This window comes from Leopardus geoffroyi, chromosome C1, assembly GCF_018350155.1.
Source record: "Leopardus geoffroyi isolate Oge1 chromosome C1, O.geoffroyi_Oge1_pat1.0, whole genome shotgun sequence".
In the NCBI taxonomy this organism is placed as follows: Eukaryota; Metazoa; Chordata; class Mammalia; order Carnivora; family Felidae; genus Leopardus; species Leopardus geoffroyi.
Genome location: NC_059328.1, coordinates 176,234,498 through 176,254,406, shown reverse-complemented (window position 1 = coordinate 176,254,406; position 19,909 = coordinate 176,234,498). Strand labels below are relative to the sequence as shown.

General features: G+C 34.7%; 1 protein-coding gene across 4 annotated transcripts in view; it reads right to left on the bottom strand.

The window, feature by feature from the left end:
* Positions 1-19,909, bottom strand: part of COL3A1 (collagen type III alpha 1 chain) — a 49,397-nt gene that overhangs the window by 27,796 nt on the left and 1,692 nt on the right. For all 4 annotated transcript variants that reach the window (XM_045480492.1, XM_045480494.1, XM_045480493.1 and 1 more), the window contains exons 2-16: positions 10,805-11,007; positions 10,493-10,543; positions 9,937-10,050; positions 8,542-8,622; positions 6,254-6,307; positions 5,535-5,588; positions 4,697-4,750; positions 3,995-4,048; positions 3,774-3,827; positions 3,025-3,078; positions 2,558-2,602; positions 2,367-2,420; positions 1,858-1,902; positions 1,234-1,287; positions 734-832 (exon numbers count right to left, since the gene is read on the bottom strand). In XM_045480492.1, coding sequence (XP_045336448.1) covers positions 734-832; positions 1,234-1,287; positions 1,858-1,902; positions 2,367-2,420; positions 2,558-2,602; positions 3,025-3,078; positions 3,774-3,827; positions 3,995-4,048; positions 4,697-4,750; positions 5,535-5,588; positions 6,254-6,307; positions 8,542-8,622; positions 9,937-10,050; positions 10,493-10,543; positions 10,805-11,007 — 1,070 coding nt within the window. The remainder of the gene's footprint in view (positions 1-733; positions 833-1,233; positions 1,288-1,857; positions 1,903-2,366; positions 2,421-2,557; positions 2,603-3,024; positions 3,079-3,773; positions 3,828-3,994; positions 4,049-4,696; positions 4,751-5,534; positions 5,589-6,253; positions 6,308-8,541; positions 8,623-9,936; positions 10,051-10,492; positions 10,544-10,804; positions 11,008-19,909) is intronic.

Sequence of the window (19,909 nt, the reverse complement as noted above, 5' to 3'; positions counted from 1 at the left end):
CGCAGTCGGTTAAGCGTCCGACTTCAGCCAGGTCACGATCTCGCGGTCCGTGAGTTCGAGCCCCGCGTCAGGCTCTGGGCTGATGGCTCAGAGCCTGGAGCCTGTTTCCGATTCTGTGTCTCCCTCTCTCTCTGACCCTCCCCCGTTCATGCTCTGTCTCTCTCTCTGTCCCAAAAATAAAATAAACGTTGAAAAAAAAATTAAAAAGAAAAAATAATAATGCAAATAGTGAATATACATTTGTAAAGTAAATATATTGGTGGGTGTTGTGCTTTATAGAGACTCGGTGATTCCTCGTGATTCCTCCAACTACAGCACAACACATAAAATGTAGGCAAAAGAATTATCATAATCTGAATAAATTAAAGATCATATGTATATGGTCTAAATTATTAAATAATATATAGAAGCGGTTTTTAATACTGTTTCTTCTCTGAAGTTCTGTAATTGGTGATTAGTTGGGGCACATTCTTTGAAGTATCTGATAACTCGACATCCTCAACTTCACTTAGTCGTATAAACAGATCATTCATAAATTCTAGAAGAGCTTAAACCTCAAAAGACATGATTTTTTAGCATTAATCCAATCAGTATTTATCACAGTAAAGTCATTTCAGAGGACCAAGCAACATTTTTTTCTCAAAAAAATATTTTAATTGATAGCAACATTAAAACATATGGTTCCATGAAATGAGTGTAGCAACTCTTCACAATGGCTGTGTTTGTTACTTACAGGAGGACCTGGAGCACCAGCGTGTCCCTGAGGTCCTGGTTCTCCTCTTTGTCCAGGGGAGCCACTTGAACCAGGAGAACCTGCAGGTCCAACTTCACCCTAGGGGATAAACCCCGAGTAGTCATTTTCTCTTGCCATTTCTAATCACTAAGCTAGTTCAAACCCATCTCCCAAAGGCTGGGGTAGCAGGACAATACACTTTATCACAAGCAAAGAATCCTGAGTCACAAAGGCGGAGAAAAATGGTAACTATGTGTGTGACTATGTTATCTGCTTTCTAGAAAGAGGCTGAGGAAAGAGAAAAGAAATATCAGAATAGTTGAATGCCAGGGATAACCCTTTTTGGAATAAAAACATAAGGCTTTAAAAAACTGAATCGGTAAAAATATATCTACTTGATGGGTAACAAAGAAAATATTATTTTCAAGAAGCAATCCAATGATTTTCTGTTGTCCTCTCCAAGATCTATTTTATATTCTATTATAGAAATACATATTTACCTTAGCACCAGGGGAACCAGGGAATCCTGCAGTTCCAGGGGGACCAGGGGGACCCTGAAAAAAATTAAATACAATTTCAAGAGCTCTTGAGTAAACAAAATCTAACACTATACCAACTAGTAAGTAATAAGTTAGCACATACACAGCACTGAAGACAATTATGCAGACAAAATAGTATTTGTCACTCTTGGATGAATGTGATGTGGAGAAACAATGTGGTAAACTAGAGAGTAAAATCTTTCTGCCACAAATTCTGTGACTTTGTGCAATTTTCTTAGCCCTCGGCTCTCGTCCTCTTGTTTATAAAATCGAGGTAACACTATTATCTGTTTTGCAGGGCCCTTTTAATTGTCATGTCCAGTACTGGCTATTCACTGACTGTGTATGCACTATACAGGTGTTAGTAATTGGCCAAGTACAATAGAAAGTATCAGAATTCTATTTATGGGTTCAGTCTCTTTACATTGTGTCTAGATTTTGTTTATGGAGTTAGTGTCAGTTTGAGTGATATGTTTATAAACAGCGTTGAGCTTTGAGTCTACAGTTCATATTATTCCAACATTCCATACCATGTAATCTGTCATTACCCGGAGGCAACTCAGGGTTAGATCAAAAGTTACTTACTGGTTGTCCATCACTTCCGCGAGCACCATCATTACCTCGAGCCCCCTAAAAAGAGAAGTTTGTCTCAAATATCTTCTTAATTCTGAAAAGCTAGTCACAGATAATGTTCTGACTAAAATGCTGACTCCATTGTGTTGACTTTTCCTCCAGTGCATTCAAATCTGCTTCCCAATTATATATGTTTAGAGTCAAATTTTTAAAATTCTGATGCATACAGAGATGATCTGATGTGGAAGAACTGGACTCTGCATTTAACAGAACTGAATGTGAATTAATGGTTCTAACAACATATGTAAAGATAACCCTTAAATTTTTTTTTTCGAAAGAGAGAATAACTATAAAACCCTTGTTTGTTTCCCTACCATTAAGACTAAAATTTTATGGAGGCGTCTTGAAGTGCTATTTTATAGAAAAGATTTTCCTGAAGATTGTCACAGCCTGAAAACTTGGCTGAGACCCTTATCTGTGACTCTGGGCTGGAACTGTGCAATGTGGGTGGCTATACTCACTGCGGCTCCGGGAAGTCCTGGCCGTCCTCTTTCACCAGGAGCTCCTCTTGGACCCTATAGAATAAGACGGAAACAATGGTCGTACTTTAAACCGACCTGTGTAAGAACAGCTGGGGAAGGAGTAAGGCGAGTTTAATTTTAGATGGAGGTTAAGAAAATAAAACTGAAAATTACATGAGAAATACAATTACCATGGGTCCAGGAGCTCCGTTTTCACCAGGCAGGCCATTTTCCCCCTAGAAATACGTAAAAATATGTTACCATTTTGTAGAACAGGGAGAGCAATTTATAGTTTTATGAAGTATTGTGAAGAATATTACAGAACCTAAGAAAAAGATGTATGTTTTAGCAGTATCAAACTTTTGTTAGCATTTTATTTATCATAAATCCCAGTCAGCATTTTGAAAACTTGAGGATGAAACAGAAGTAATCAATGAGTTACTCAGACATGCACAATCATTTCTAAGCTAGACAGTTCAAGTTATCTGCTTTAATGGAAGCTTGCACAGACCATCTGAACTAGTCACTGTTATTCAGCTCCTAAAATACAAAATTCAGGTAAATTTCAGAAAAAGTTTACCCCAAAATCGAAATCTTAATTATAGCTATAACATTTAAATGAATTTGCTTATGAAAATGTGATTTTGTTTTGATTTACCTTTAATCCAGGAGCACCTGTTTCACCTTTTTCTCCATTTCGTCCATCAAAGCCCTAGGAAATGTATAAAAGTAGTAAAAATATTAAGATCTGTTAACTATCCAGAATGGTTGAAAACCATTGAATTTTTCATAACTAGTTTTTACCATTCAGCACTATTTTCAACACTGACATAAATAATTTAAAGCTCTTTTAAATTGATTGAAGACATTTGACATTGATTTTATAGTAAAAAATCTGAATTAGCAAGTACAATTTAGTTCAATTAGGAAGTTGCCTTAACTACAGCAAATATCGGCTTCATAGATTTAATTCTATTAAGTTGTTAGATTTGGGAGTCGGTTGGTTGAATGTACCTAATGCTTGCATAGAATAAAGTTGCTTGATTCAAGTGTAAATTACATTTACCAAGTCCATGAATAACATATAGTTCTCAATAATATATTTTCATTTTTTTCTGACAGTGACGATAAGAAAATTAAATATTTATTTCCCAAGCCTTTTCACACATTTAAAATCGGTCCCATTACTATCTGTAAAATAATTAGTTGGTTTGGTCAACAAAGTTGATGGACTTACAAAATCTAATCAACTGGTCGTCAAACATACACACACACACACACACATATATATATATATATATATATATATATATATTTGACACATATTCAATTGCCCAATAAAATTGGTTAAGCAAGTAAACACAGAGAAATGAAGCAGTTTATAGTCAATTTAGAAACTCTACTTACTCTATGTCCTTTCATACCAGGGAATCCAGGCATGCCAGCTGGACCCTTCATACCCTAAAAATAAGGAATAGAAAAGTTATTAAGGAATTTTCAAATAGAATCACAATGAAGTAGTAAGATGTCTTCTATTTTTAAGTTTAATGCCATTTAATTATATCATAATTTTCAAGCTAAGATCACTGTGATTACTCCAACTATTTCTTTAGATGCTGAAGACTTACTGGAGGTCCGGGCAACCCTCGCTCTCCAGGTCGCCCAGGTCTTCCTGATTCCCCCTAGGTGGAGAAATAAAAAATACATAGGTGCTTGTGTAAGAGTAAACACATTGTAGCCAAGTAGCAAACCAATTGCTTAGCTTTTTTCTCCCCAAAGACTCATGAAAGTGAAGCTAAGCATGTGTTGTTAGGACAGCTTTCCTGGTAGAAGGAACGGGGAGGGCTTCTCCCGTCTCCATATGAACTTGTGAGTAATGCAGGCATTACTCTTCGTTGAAACATTATGACTCTCTCTCAATCCACTGAGAAAAATTTGCCATTGGAAATGAAATGGGAAAGGAAGAATGGCACAATATTGAAGGTGTTTTTAAGTGTCCAAGATCATAAAGTATTGATATCAGTTTCTCCATTACAAGAGGCAGAGAGAAGATACTTGTTTCTCTTCCAGTTGAGTGATATATTCACTGGATGGGCCCTCTTGACAGTGAAGAAGCACATGTAGGGGTTCTGTTAGTTTGGAATTCAAAATATGATGTATATAGAGCTATACAAATACTATACGTTCAAAGATTAATACGAGCTAAAATGTCACTAGGATAGCAATGATTTTTTGAGTGAGGTTCTTCTGAGCCTAGTACACACCATATGCCACTTACGATATGCCAACTTGAATTTTGCCATATCCCCATTCAATCTTTAAAAACTTACATCTTTTCCAGCAGGACCAGATGGGCCTATAGCACCAGGGGGTCCTGGGGGGCCCTGAAAATAAGGAAATAAAATACAAATATATCTGTAGGTTGTTCTGTTACAATTTATGATTATATATTATGCGTTTTCCTCAAAGGAACCTCCTTTTAGGAAATTCTCTCAACAGTTTTCATTATGATAACGACACATTGAGTTAATATTACACCTATATTATATCAAGTTTTTACTCTCTAATAAACTTATTTTTAATAGGAATTAAAAATATCGCATACCTGTATTTTACATCACATGTAAGTATTTATACACCAATGTGCACTTTTACATTTTGTAAGAGATTGAATTTTTGATATCTAGGTATTTCCAAATATTTTGAAATATTAAACTAACTTCACCTCACTTGCTTGTTTACACAGCATGTTTTTTTGCAGGGCTCTATTGGATTGCGCTTATTTCTTTTAAACATTTCTTTTAAAAATTTTATGTCAGAAGAGTAGATATTAAGGTGAACTGAGTGGCTACAGAAAAATTAAATCTATATTTACGAGATAGAGGATTTGCATCCACACTAGGAGGGGAACTATTGTGGTGGCTAATTAGCCAGGGAATTCCTAGATAAATAGCAAGTATCCTTAAGAAATCTAAACCATTAAATGAGTCCAAAAGATCTTTGAAACCAGTTCAACTCTCATAAGAAAATATCAGTTATTATTTTAAAATTTGAGCTTAAATTCAATCTATACATTATAGGACATTATAGTGATTATGTTTCAGAAAATAAAGCTGATTTCTATGTAGAATTGTCAATTTCTTAAATGTAGATATAATTGTTACTTACTGCAGGACCAGCTTGCCCAGGTTCACCAGGGGGACCTTGGTATCCTGGAGAACCCTAATGAGTAGAATAATGTGTAAATATTTTAAAAGTAATGTAATATTCATACCAGACATTTATATCTTGAAGACAGTGTGAAATCAGGATTCGTGTGGGCAGTCAGTGAATTTTATTCCATTTTATAAATACTGAAACCAAAATTTTTCAGATTAGAATAAAGCATATTTATTCCATTCTATCCACTCCATTCCATTGAAATTGAATTGTTTTGAACTTGGAGCCATAACACATGCACATTAAGCCTATGACTTTGGATTCTGTGTTTCCCTCTCTCTCTCTCTCTCTCTGTCCCTTTCCCACTTGTGCGCTTTCTCTCTCTTTCAATCTCTCTCTCTCTCTCTCTCAAAAATAAATAAATAAATAAATAAATAAATAAATAAATAAACAAACAAACAAACTTAAAAAAACATATAATTCTCCTTCTGGCTTTGAAAAGCCTATGGCTTAATTTTACAAAAGTTTTAATTCCTCGTAGTTATTGGCAGAAAGGAATTAAATATGAAATTCCAACATCTTTGAAGAAATGATAGTCTTTTGGATGTGATATCTGTACTTAATTGTGACTATGCATGCTGGAATGGTGAAATTACAGCAAGATCCGTGTTACCTTGATGTATATAATATGCACGAAAAGAGAAAGCACCACTAATGGCTATACTTACTGGAGAGCCAGGATGACCAGATGTCCCAGGGGGACCAGGAGGGCCAGGGGGACCCTGGAATGTAAATTTGAGGGATAAATACAAAATAAATGCATCTGAAATACACTTTATTCAGGCATCAAAGAGATGCCTCTGTTTAGAAATGATACATTTAAAACAATGAGAGGGGCGCCTGGGTGGCACAGTCGGTTAAGCGTCCGACTTCAGCCAGGTCACGATCTCGCGGTCCGTGAGTTCGAGCCCCGCGTCAGGCTCTGGGCTGATGGCTCAGAGCCTGGAGCCTGTTTCCGATCCTGTGTCTCCCTCTCTCTCTGCCCCTCCCCCGTTCATGCTCTGTCTCTCTCTGTCCCAAAAATAAATAAACGTTGAAAAAAAAAATTTAAAACAATGAGAATAGCATACCTTGTTATATGGTAACTATTCAAGGATATGACTAATTTTATTAGGTTTACAGTAAAGGTATCACTAAAAACATCACTCTAAATGGAATTTCCACAGAATCAATAAAAATCATTGCTAAAATTATTGCTAATCCCTCCAAAATCTGGAAAAATCCATGCAAAATGCTAAGAGAGTCCCTGCAATATTAAGATTAAACTGGTACTGGTGAAAGGAGCATTTTTTTTTTGCCTGCCAGCCCAACTCCCTGTGGAAAAAGATTTATCTGCATACTGTAAATCCAAGTTTCTAAAACTAATGATGTAAATCAACCCAGAAGTTCTTAACTACGTCACTGAATTATGTTGATATGAAGGTCTAGATGTGTATTTGAGAATCATCATACATGGGACAATGATACATTACAATTATAACCAATCGATGTATCATTGCTCAGAAATACAGCTTACACTAGAAAACCTTCAGTTTTGTAGCATGCTGTATCTAAATACTGACACTAAAGATATAAAACTACAGGCTATAATTAAACTTTCTCTTGTAACCACTTTTCTGGAATGTTAATAAGTAGTGTTTTCTTTTTAGTTTTTGTTTTTCAGTAAAAACTGTATATAGGATTGAAAAATGAATTCATAATTTCAGTGTAGCTGAGTAAGACCAGGTATTTATATTGTTAATATAGTTCTCCATCTTGGGGCGTCTGGGCGGCTCAGTTGGTTAAGAATCCAACTTCAGCTCAGGTCATGATCTCAAGATTTGTGAGTTCAAACCCTGCATTGGGCTCTCTGCTGTCAGCTCCGAGCCTGGAGCCTACTTCGGATTCTGTGTCTCCCCCTTTCTCTTTCTGCCCCTCTCCCACTTGTGTTCTCTCTCTCTCTCTCCCTCTCTCAATAATAAATAAGTAAATAAACTTAAAAAAAAAATAGGTCTCTTTCTGGCTTTGAAAACCAAAAACAAAATTCACATTCCTCAAGACTTCAGAGATTTGTAAAATTCTCTTTTTATAACTTATATCAAATTTAAGGGTCTTTCCAAACTGGTCATTTGGATCTATTAATTAAAATTTTGTCTTCTGTAGTTTTCGAAGTCACAAACGTGGTGTCTAATGATCCGGGGGGCAATCTTCCATAATCCCTGAAAATCCAGTGTCATGTTTCATTTACACTTACATACCTGTTACTGGCAGTAAAACCATAATCTTCCCCACGTTGCTTTTCCTGACAGCCTGTTCTAGGATAGGGTCATTTACCTGGGACACTATGCGTCATGTCAAGGTGCCCAGGTTTCAGTGATTTTTTTCTATTTTCTTCTGTTAAAACTCTAGGTCATTTACATTCAGGGAAACCATTTGGGTTCAATGTGAATAGCTACCATTTGTAATAGAAGAACTTAAAGGCTCAATACATTCTGGAAATATTTGTATTAGATTTTAGGGTTTGAGGTAAGGCAGATTGTAATCTTGGACAATTCATCACTCGGATTGTCATCTAGAAGGGAGCATTTAACTGATGAAAGCTCATGAAAAGAAGATTCTGAACAATTTAGGGAGCAAAAGGGAAAATGAAAGGGAAAAATAACAAAACTGGGTTAAAATGAGGAAATACATGAGTCTGAGACCTAATCACGAAGGCAGGTGGGCCCCTGGTAGGAGTGCTTGTGTAAAGAAGGAAGGGGTGGCAAAACAGGCATGGGATGAAAGGGAGTGAGGAAAAAATGAGCGAGGATGGAAGGATTGTGATAATCCTACCATGTGCATTCCCAGCCTTAATGGAAAATGAGCTATTTTGTACAAGTATGCAATAATAATGTATTACTAGAAAAACAACCATTCAAGAATTAACAAACTGGAAGCGAAATAATGCTCTAAGATGCTGAGAAACATTTGTACATACAGCTGGCCCGGGGTAGCCTGCAATTCCTGCTCCTACTACTCCAGACTTGACATCGTATGATTCAAACTGGGGAGAATAGTTCTGCAGCAAAGAGAACAGATATGATCATTTTGACATATAGATTATAGTTGTTTCCAAAAGCATTTAGAAGAGGTGCATGTAACATCTATTATTCACTGATAAAAAGTTTCTGCATGCCAGAGGATGTGGTATGCATTATTTAATTATCTTGCTTATCCTGTCTGTCTGTAGCTTCAGATAGTAGATACCCTACAGAAATACTTGCTTATGTAATGCACAAATCTTACAACTAACTCTATGCAATGTTAATTCCAAATAACTTGTTTCTATATGGTCTTACTCAAATTATTATTTCTAAGTGATATCTGCAGCATTAGAAACATAGGATCACAGACTATTTGAAAGCTGAAAGTCTTGAGATCATATAGTCTGATCTCATTTTGAGCAGAAAAAATGGAGAAGTCAAATTACTTTACCAACATTTAATGATGCAAGTAAAATTTGCATTGCCTGGCTTCTGGTTAGTATGCCTAACAAATTTACCCCCCAAGTAAACATCCCCATAGAAAATAGGCATAAGAATAATAGAAAAGCTCATGTGCTTATTGGATTTCTTTGCAGATTATTTTGTTTTGAATCCCAGGCCTACAAATGGGTTATGTTTGGTACCAGGATAAGAATAAGTTAGATGGTATGCTTTGCTTTCTGTTGAATTGACTTTTGTACAGCATTTTTTTTTTTTTTTGCACTCAGAGTGATTTGTGCATATGTGGTTTCTTATTTCTCCTAACCCCATGTAGCAGAAATCTTGTCTTATTTATTTGTTTTGGTTAGATGCTTTAAATGCAGAGGTAGTTGGTTGCCATGTTTTTCAGGAGGAGCAGGATGTGCTCTGAAGGCTTGGCAAGAGTAGCTGCATAAGCTTGAATAATCCTGTTGAAGTCAACAAGGAGTGTTTGCAGCTCTTCAACTGCTTTTTGTCCAAACTTTCAGAGGCTTCACCATTGAGGTTATGAATAGAATAAGGCACAGTTGCAGCAATTCCTAAATACTCTAGGTTAATTATTTTGGGAGTTAATGGCTCATTTCACAACCATAGTGATATATTATATGCCTGCTGAGAAGTTGGGAAATTTTGCAAAGATAATAGCAGCAGCATTGACATTATAAGGAAAAGTAAAGTCTATGAAGCACTTAAAATACTGCTCCTCACTCATAAACACTAAATAAGGATTTGTTAAATACATTAAGTCAGAGAATAGTTATAAGGAATCCACAAAAGTGAGATGTAACATAGGCTAAAGAAAAGAAAATGATGTAGGTAGTTTTAAAGGGGGAAAGAGGGGAGGATCTTTTTGTCCTGGAATTTATTACCTGAGGACCAGTAGGGCATGATTCACAGATTCCAGGGGGGCCAGGAGAACCAGGGGAACCTGGCTGTCCTGGAATACCAGGATCACCATTTCTCCCAGGAATACCAGGAGGGCCCTAAAAGAATCAGAGACAAAAACTCATAAAACAGTGCAAAATTCTAGTGATTCAGAATCATTATCGAATTGTAGCCTCTCTACTTTATAAGATGAGGAATCAATATACGTGATACATATTTTCTTGCGAATTCATACACTTTTATCTAAATCATGTGAATAATTTCAGTATGATTTATTTCTTTGTATATTGACGTATATTGTATTTTTCAAACTGATATTGGGGATGAAGACATTATTAAAGTTTGGGAAACTTAAATATTCACATGTACAATTATGGATTCTCTGTTTGCCTTCTTTTGTGTCATTTAAATATATGGTAGTAAAGGAAATATCTGAATGATGAAAGCTCAAATATGAAAAGGCTGTTAGAAGAAGAAGAAAAAAAAAAAAGCAAACTACTTAAGGAACTCATTTCAATCCCCTGAAGAATGTTTACTTACTGGATCTCCCTTAGGGCCTTGAGGTCCATGACCATTAGGAGGGCGAGGAGGCTGATAAATGGAAAAGATACATATTAAATAAGGCATAAGAACATCTTTGCCACGAAGTTTGCCCCGATTTGCATATTTATTTCTTATCCCAATCACATCCAATCCCTAGTTTTAAGCCAGAATGTTCACCTTTTACTTGTAATACCAACATGATTGTTTGGCAGACATTACTTTCTTTTCTTTTCAGGCTCCTATGATATAGGAACTATTCATATATTAAAACACGAATCTTGAAGATGTACAGATTTTTGGTAAACTCACAGCTGTTGGAGGCTGTGGGCAAACTGCACAACATTCTCCAAAAGGGATCTCTGGGTTGGGACAGTCTAATTCTTGTTCGTCACATATTATGTCATCGCAGAGAACAGATCCTGAGTCACAGACGCATATTTGGCAAGGTTCTGGCTTCCAGACATCTCTATCCGCATAGGACTGACCAAGATGGGAGCATCCTCCATCAACAGCTGGAAAATAAGTTAGATGGTGCGTTCTTATCTTATGTTTTGCTGAAATATGATTTTTGTTACACTATCATGATTTTCCAATAACCAAAGTGGAGAGAGTTTGAAACAAAGGATTTCTTCCTTTTAGTAAACTAACTTATATATTCTTATAAGCATGCCTTTGCAAAACAAAAACACACACAAAAAAACAAAAAAACACAAAGATCCACACATTAAATTACCAAGAGCATCACATTCTCTCTACATAATTTGCTAACTGGTAAGAGATTGCTTAAAATACCAAATCTGCTTATTAATTTCAAAATGGTACATCATAGTAAATTCTCCTTAAGGCCAATAAGTGTTACAATTTCAATTAGAGTTAAGAATTTAATACCAATGGAAATCACACCAAGCACTTAAACATTTATTTATTCCTTGTGTGATTGAAAACAAGCCTTTCTAGCCATCACTATCCTTTGCTTTAACAGTAGATAAGAGTATTAAACTATAATGATGATCTTGTCACTAACTCTGAAAACTTTCTGGATTTTATTAAGCTAATTAGGAAATCCAGGGGAAAACAGATACTCCTGGCTGCACAACACTCTTCCAGATTCCTGGGAAAGCTCTAGCAAAGCTTATTGTATGTATTGACCATCACTGCCACTCCACTGGGCATTAGTAGGTCAAGATGATATGACATAATATATCGTATATCCCATATGAATGTAAAGAGATTTCCAAATCACTAAAAATAAATAGCGTTTTTAAAAAATAAATATGGGCAAGGAATGAGTAAGAATAATAGGGAAACATATGAATCATGACCATGTGTATTTGTGGCTTAACATGGTCAAAAATTTGCTTCAACCAAAGTTTTAAACTTGTTTCCTAATTATATGTGAGGTACTCACATTTCAGCAGCCATTAACAATGAATCAGCTCAGGGATTGCCAAAACAAAACCTGCTCTCAATTCTTAAAGCATTAGCTGTGGATTGTGGTTAAATACAACTTCAGTTCTTGAGGATTACTGTGATAGCTTGCCAGTACTTGAGTAAATAAGTAAGAAGTTTCTAAACATCTGCAAAAATTTTTGCAAACAACAAATGATGTACTGTTCAGGATTTATATTTTTGTAAAACAGTGAAATTTTATTTTCTGAGAGCCAAGAGCTTTAAAATGTCTGCTGAAAGAGGCCCGCTTGGGAGGAAGCAAGTGGTTTAACAACCATATTTTTTGCTGCCTTGTGGCCCAGAGGCCTTTGAGGGGCTGCTGAAGTTTTTCCATCTGGATATTGCATACAGCCATGAAGATCACCTTGATAAGTTCCCATTTCTACATCCTCTCATATCTGAAGTAATATTGATTTAGGTTCGTGCTAAATACTTTGGGCTCAGAGGTTTAGCTGATTTAGCAAAAGTTCACGCACAAAAAACGGTCCTCGCAGAACCTATAGATTCTATAGCATACTGAAATTGCCTCCATTCCTCCTTTCCATTTTTGTGTGCAGATACAACTTTCATGATCTTGCGCAATATCCTTGATCAATTTAGGAAGTGTAGAAGTCTGTTCTCAATGTGTTACAATTACCCAACGTGGTCTACAGCTAATAAAAGAAAGCACGTTTGTTTAGTTGCAATTTTAAGAAGGCAAGAATCTGTTTATTTTAAAAAGTTATTCTAGTTCTTCCTCCATGTTTGAAGCAGATATATGAGAATATTGGAAAGAAATATTGTCTAAGCTTTTGGAGGAACATTCTTTTCTACTTAGTGAGCATAAAAGCTGAATGCCAAAATGCTTACCTAATGCAAATGAAGTAGGTCTATTTAAATGGTGTTATGAAAGATATGCTTCAGAAAAGCATAATCCTTTTCATATTATTGTGAACAATAATAATATTAAAGGATAGAGGTATCAAACTCATTTTTCTCTAAGTGGAACTGACATTTTATATTTAGGGACTAAGTTCACTATTTTTCAGAAAAAGTCTGAATGTTTTAATGAGATGGAAGATTGTTTAGCAAAATTGCATGAAATGCATTCTTCGGTTTTAGCATTGGCTTCTCATTGTTCACATGAATCATTTTAAAACTTTCTCTAAATTAACATTATGTGTCACATTCCAAAAGATTAGTTTTAGCTCAAGATTTCCCTTTTAATAATGTGGACTTCAGGCTCCCCAGCCTTCTTGAAAATGCCACATAGTGTAGAACACTATGTTGACTACAGGTAATAATAGTGTATTGTATACTCGAAATTTCCTAAGAGAGTAGATTTTAAGCATTTACACCCAACACACACAAAAAAGGTAACTATGTGGGTGACTATCAGTTAACTCTATTGTGGTAATTTTTCACAGTGTATATTTTTATCAAATCTTCATGTTGTACACTTTAAATACATACAATTTTATTTGTCAATAATACTTCAATAAAACTGTGGGGGAGAAAAAAAAGAATACTACTAATTTATTCAAATGATTCTTTCAAGTCTTTGTCTCTGGATCAGGAATATCTTTCTACATGTAACACAGGACCTATGTTACAAAACATAGATATTGAATACTAATGATTTATTAAACACAGATGATAACAGTTAAAGTGAGAGTCAAGCATCTCATATTCTGAATATCTTTTCTTATGTTCTTAATCTGCCCTAAAATTAATGTAAAATTTCCCTGTGTATTCATCCTCCCATGTTTATGTCTTATTGAAAGAAAGTATCATCACATCACTAAAAATACAGTGTTTTCCTTTTGCTCTGTAAACTATTAAGTAAGCACAATATTGACTTTTTAAAATTGTATATATGAATTTGCTAGAATTAGGTTAAACCCAATGCTATCTAAATGAAAATTATTACTTCGCCTCTTTTTTCCAAATTTTATTAGAAACTATGCTTATTATGCTTTTTAAAACACAGAGGTCTCAATATAAAGGTTGAGTTACCTTACTGTACATCTCTTTTTTTTTATAAGTGATATTGTTCTAAGGAAAAAGAAGAAAGTTGGGATGTTTGAAAAATAAGAATTAATGCAATTTGTTTATTGCCATAACTTATTTCACATCTGTTTAAAAGAAATTTGGCTCTCCTGAAGTCAGTTTCTATAGAAATGTGGTTGAAAGACCTTTCTCTGTTACTCTAGCTCAATCACCTTTGTTGAAAGAATGGAGACTTTTGTGCAGTTTCCTCTAATTTCTTGTTCCGTGCATGACAAAATATGGTTGGCAATATGTTCTCCCAGAAGCTAAACCTCTTACACAGATGACTCAAGGCCCTCACTGTTAGTACCTTTGTTTAATTGTATGTGGGAAAAGTATGGGAGAGTCAGGAAAAACAATGTTTTGTTTTCAAGAGGAATAAAATATTCTAGTTTGTCACTTGCAGCATTTAGAAAATGGGATTCAGAAATTCAAAGTGGTAAGTCAAAGACAAATAATCTCATTTTTCTACTGAACAAGTAATAGATTTTCCAGTTACTTCCTTTATTGTTATTGCTTGAACTAAGTCTCCCTGTTTCAATATGTAATTAATTTTAAACTCCACCTCTCATGTCACTTGATGTTTCTGTTCCTTATTACAAAGCACAGTCTTCAAATAAATTTATTTGTGGCCACACACGCAATGCATTAGACTAAGCCATCTCCTTATTGGGATCAAAATTATAAAACAAAATGAAGTTAGTAAATGACATAATCCACTCTTAGCTTCTTTTATTGCTTAGCTCTCTGTTTCAAAACTCCAGAGAAAAAAAAAATCAAGTAACATAATCTAATATTTTTAGATATGTGTAACACTTTCCTTTTTATTGTATTTGTTTCCATTCTGTAAACATTAATTTATGATGATTTGCTAGAGTTTTATTGTTGTAACTAAAAAAATAAGGTAAACTATGTTTGTCTTAATTCCACTTTTGGAGTAAAAGTAATATGTCCCAAAGCATCCAATCAAATTGTTAATTTAGCCTGAATGATAGATTTCATTTTTTTTCTCTTCTCTTCTTACTGAATTCTTTTCTGTGAAAAGGTGTTCTTTAATCTGAAAATTAAAAATAGCAGATGTGATATGCAAATTATCATAACATTATTTCCCTGTTACTTGAGAAAGTTGAATGTGGTGTGAATATATAAAGTTTATATAGTTTCCAACTGAAATATGTTATTAAATGTTCCAACTGTTATTAAATGATACTTTTTGGAAAGCACACATTTTTATTAAATATGTTTCTGCTGCTTACATCTACCAAAATATTTTAAAATATGTTAGATGAGTTAACAAAAAGATCTTCAAGGAAATATCTATACACCTATATAGGTAGGTAACTTCAATTTCAAAATGTTGTTTTACATGGCCAAGGTGGATCCTGATTATTCTTGTCCCCATCAGAAAAACCACAAAACAAAAAGCTTTATGAATCATCATTTCTAGATGTTTCCTTGTTTTATTCTTTATAGATATATGAGTTTTTATGTCTCCCATTAGAAATTTCCTTTAAGGTGATTAACACTTTGTCCTGTGAAAAATAAAAATAATTAGAGAATTAGAATTAAAAGTATCTAACAATCAGCAATCTCATCATAATATAAACTGATTAGTGACAAATTATAGCAATACTGAAGAAAATATATTCTACTTATTTTATTACAGTTGCCAAACATCTTCAAATTTTGCATCTCATCACCAAGATTTTATATCTTACTTTACTTATCATTAAGTCACTAAGTGCTTTAATTCCTTACAGTAATTTTATTTTGCACTACCAGTAAAACTAATACTAGGCAGTGCGGGTATAGTATTCCCTATGTCACTGACACTGTTCTGAGTACTTTGCACATCTATTTTACTTAATCTTCCCAAGACCCTATGGCTGAGTGCTGTTATAATCTTCATTTTACAGATAAGGGATCTGAGACCCAGAGAAGCTGAGTGATTTTCCCAGGTTACACGGTAGAAGCAAAGCTAAGAGTTGAACCTGGAAAAGCTATCTCTAAATTTGATACTCTTAACTCTTCCTGAAATTTCAAGGGCAACTTCCAAACCCTATCCCATTATGGTTTCTAAGCCCTGCACGCTTAAAAGCAGAGTCTAACAAGACAGTGTTTTTGTTTTTGTTTTTCTTTTTTTTAAGGGATAACATTCTTCTGCAGAATATTTTTCTATCTGGTCTCAAAACAAGAAGATAGCATCTGGAGTTCAATTCTGATGTTTATTTTCTCCTGACCTTAGGAAAAAGAGATATATCTCCAAGGCCACCCTAATGACATGCAGACCACCAACACGATTAACGTGTGATTGGGAAACCCAGCATACGTTTTACTGTATACAGAGAAGCCTTATCCTCACAGCAAAAGCCACAAACAGATAAGGTTGAAGTATCCAATGCAAAAAAAAAAAAAAAAAATCATAATTAGGGTGTCTCACTAAGATAATGATTCTGCAAATCTATTTTTTCTAAATGTTTCATATTGATGAACTCCTAACTTCATTAGAGCTTCCCTTCTAAGCTTAAACATTATGAACATACTCTGCAGCTCCAAAGAACGTTCCTCTGATTTTAATTAATTTTGAGAAACACATTCCCTGTTTGCCATCCTCCACACCAAATACGATAGAAAGCATAGTTTCAGAAAAATAAATGCCATTTCACTGAAACAGGAATTTCTCAATGCAAGTTTTTAAAGCAAATTTAACTTTTAATAGGTTCTGGATCCTTTGATTTTTAGATCTTTTGGGCATTTTAACTTTTGCCTTCTTCTTTGAACTTTTCATTTTGTTCATTAATTTACATTTTAAATGGCAGTTCTTGACCTCAGCCATGGAAAATGCAAGGGTTTTATTAGTTAATCTGAAAGGAATCCACTTCTGCTGTGTTTTCATTAGACACAGACAGACATTCTAGTGGTTCATGTAACTCCTCAAGCTGCAGTTAACAAATGATTTGTGTAAGAGTAGCTATCTCATTTTTTCCGTTGTCATTTTGATATGAAACAGGCAGTTTCCCCTTTGAAAACTCTGGATTTTTTTTACACTACACCTCCCTCTCCTTCTTCTTCTTTTTCTTCTTCTTTTTTTTTTTTTTTTTTTTTGAGTGTGGAAAACAATGGGACTGAGCTTTTTTCCAGGGAAGACTGTTTTACAAGAAACAGTCCACTGAGACGTTTCCAGAAGGTTATTGCAGACCTGGAAACCTTACAAATGTTCTTCATGTCCAGCAAAGGCAATAACATCTTTCATCTTTAAAACTTTAACTCTTAAGCAATCCACTTTAATGACTTCAAGGCGGTGATATCATTTGATGTTACAAAATAAAAGACTGGGCTACAAAACCTTTGGAACTCTGCACCAGTCATCAGCAATGAAAACCATGAGGTTTCAGTAGATGGCACTCTTCTCTGAATGACTACTCAAGGTCTGGCAAGTGACTCTGTAGGTGTAAAACAGGGGCTTTTTCTTTTATTTTGTCTCAACTCTACTCCTGGAGCCAACAGTTCTTAACCTTTTAATATAAGCCTGTAGGTAAGACATCAAACCAGGAACCTAAATTAGTTAAATTAGGCACATTATCACAGTATTTCCTTCTTTCCCAGAATTGTTCCAGTGGCTTTGCTCTTTCTGCTTATGACACTGAGTTGTTTAATTCCAGAATTTAATCAGAATATCTAATTACCCATAGGTCTTTAGATCATCTGATGTTGAATACTCTGTGGATGGTAAAAAATGCAAGGTATCATGAATGAAAAACACAAAATTTTGTATCAATACTTTATTTACTTAAAATTTATATTATTACAGAACGGAAGATAATTTCTGGTTAAATCATAACTGAGATTTTGCTTCTCTTGTTTAAAAATAGGGTTACCAATTCAACATTGAGTGTTAAATAGAGGAAAATCTACTGTTTTTCCCCTTTAGAAATGCATTCTCTCATATATTTTCTAGGATAATATACAATTTTTTAGTATTCCCTTTCAATGACAAAGTTACAAGAATGAGCAAAGTCAGATGCTCTAGAATTAATGTATGTTTTGTGTTCTCTAATTGCCTAAGATTTAACAGAGTTTTGATCCTAGTCTTAACCCTGTCATTTCCTAGTTGTATAATCTCAACTAAAGCACTAAATTCATGTGAGATTACTGACCCTGAAATGCATGAGCAGTTATGCTTTCTCTCCTCTTAAAGGGAGAAGTGTTTCTTGTGATTTTATGCCATATTTTATTTATTAGATAGGTTTAACTTGGGGAGCAGCACCAACCAGAAAACTTGATTGCTACTTTATGGGTTACAAATTCTCTCCTTAAGCATAATGGAAAATAGACTCTCATAACCTGTAATGAGGAACTGGTTCTCTTAAGTCCATTTATTTTGTAATCCTAAAATAATTAAAGTCCCACAGTTCATTATCACAGTGGAATTATCAGGGTAGCAAAATATAAGTTCAATCATTAGAACATTTTTAATTAAAATAAAGTTTATCTCCTTACCCTAAAGAAGCAATATTACTTAATAATATCTATTAATTTATCCATCTAATAAGTGACTAAAATACTTATGTAAAATAAGGACTACATAAAAAACTTGACAACTATTAAAAAAATAGTTATATGTTATATGTGGAATAGTTACATGTGGAATTTTGAAAATGGCCATAATAGTCAAGCTCATTTCCAGTCTTTGACTATTGCTACCATGTGTTTGTGTGTATGTGTGTTTGGCAATATTTTATCAGTGATACACTATTTCCTTAGGAAAGTAATGTTTCATATTTAAAATTCGCACATGTAATATTTTTAAATCTCATTCTAAAATATGGAACCCAGCTGTGTAACATTTATGTTGGCATTGGTTGTGTAAATGGTAACACTGTCAGCCACTAGGTGGCGAGTCTTTGTGCTACAAATTTGGCATGTTTATAAACTACAGGAAATATAAAACAGACCACATTTCTCCATTGGTGGAATAAAATACATGAATTAAATAGAACTTTATAAATTTGTAAAGGGACCAAAATTCTTTGGGAGGGACATGTTTTATGCTCCAGAAAACGTGTGTGAGTGGACTAGAAGTTAGTATTCTTTCGGGTTGGGCTATTTGTCTCTGAAATTCTCAGAGCAGATATAAGAAACCTATATCCCAGAACTGTATTTTTCTGTTCTCAGCCTGCTGTATATTCAGCCACCGTCTGTACTGTCCCCAAAGCTAATCTACCAGCAGAATTTTCTTGTTAAATTTATAGGGAATGCAAAGAGTACTTACTATCTTAAAATACTTAAACTTTTTTTCATGACAAACAAAAATTGTAAGCTGACCAAAATCCCTCTCAACTTCTTTTGAGCTTAAAAGCACACAAATATAATGGCAAATTTCATAGCAATTTGTTGTTTTCTGTAGCTAAAGAGAAAAGGAAAAATGCAAAGAACTTGTGTGATGTAGAGATAACAAAGGTATTAAACACTTATTTTCCCTCTAAAGTTGGATGGAGAAGAAAAACAACCATCGTGCTGATACAAGATTGTCACTACCGGGCAACTGCAAATATTTTGTCAGTCTTTTGAACTAAACACCAAACGTTTGTTAGTCTTTCCAATAAATGGCAACTCTGTGATTTTTACCTACCTCCCCCCACCAAATCAGGAGAAGTTAAGAGCTTTAAAAGAGATAAATGTCTTTATTGGACTAGGGATGTGGCAGTAGGCATTTGGTACCCTCACCAAGGACTAGGAGCTGAAGCAGGTTCTGGGAGGGACAAAGTGGGAAGGAGGAGGAGAGAAGAATGAGGAAGGAAGGAGGACTTAGAGTCCTAGGGAAAGACAGTGGGAGGGGGCAAAAGGAAAGAAGAAACAGGAGAGATGGAGGCACAGGGAGGACACATGGGGACCAGGGAGGAAGTGCTAGAGGAAGAGAGGGAGGAGAGATGAGGA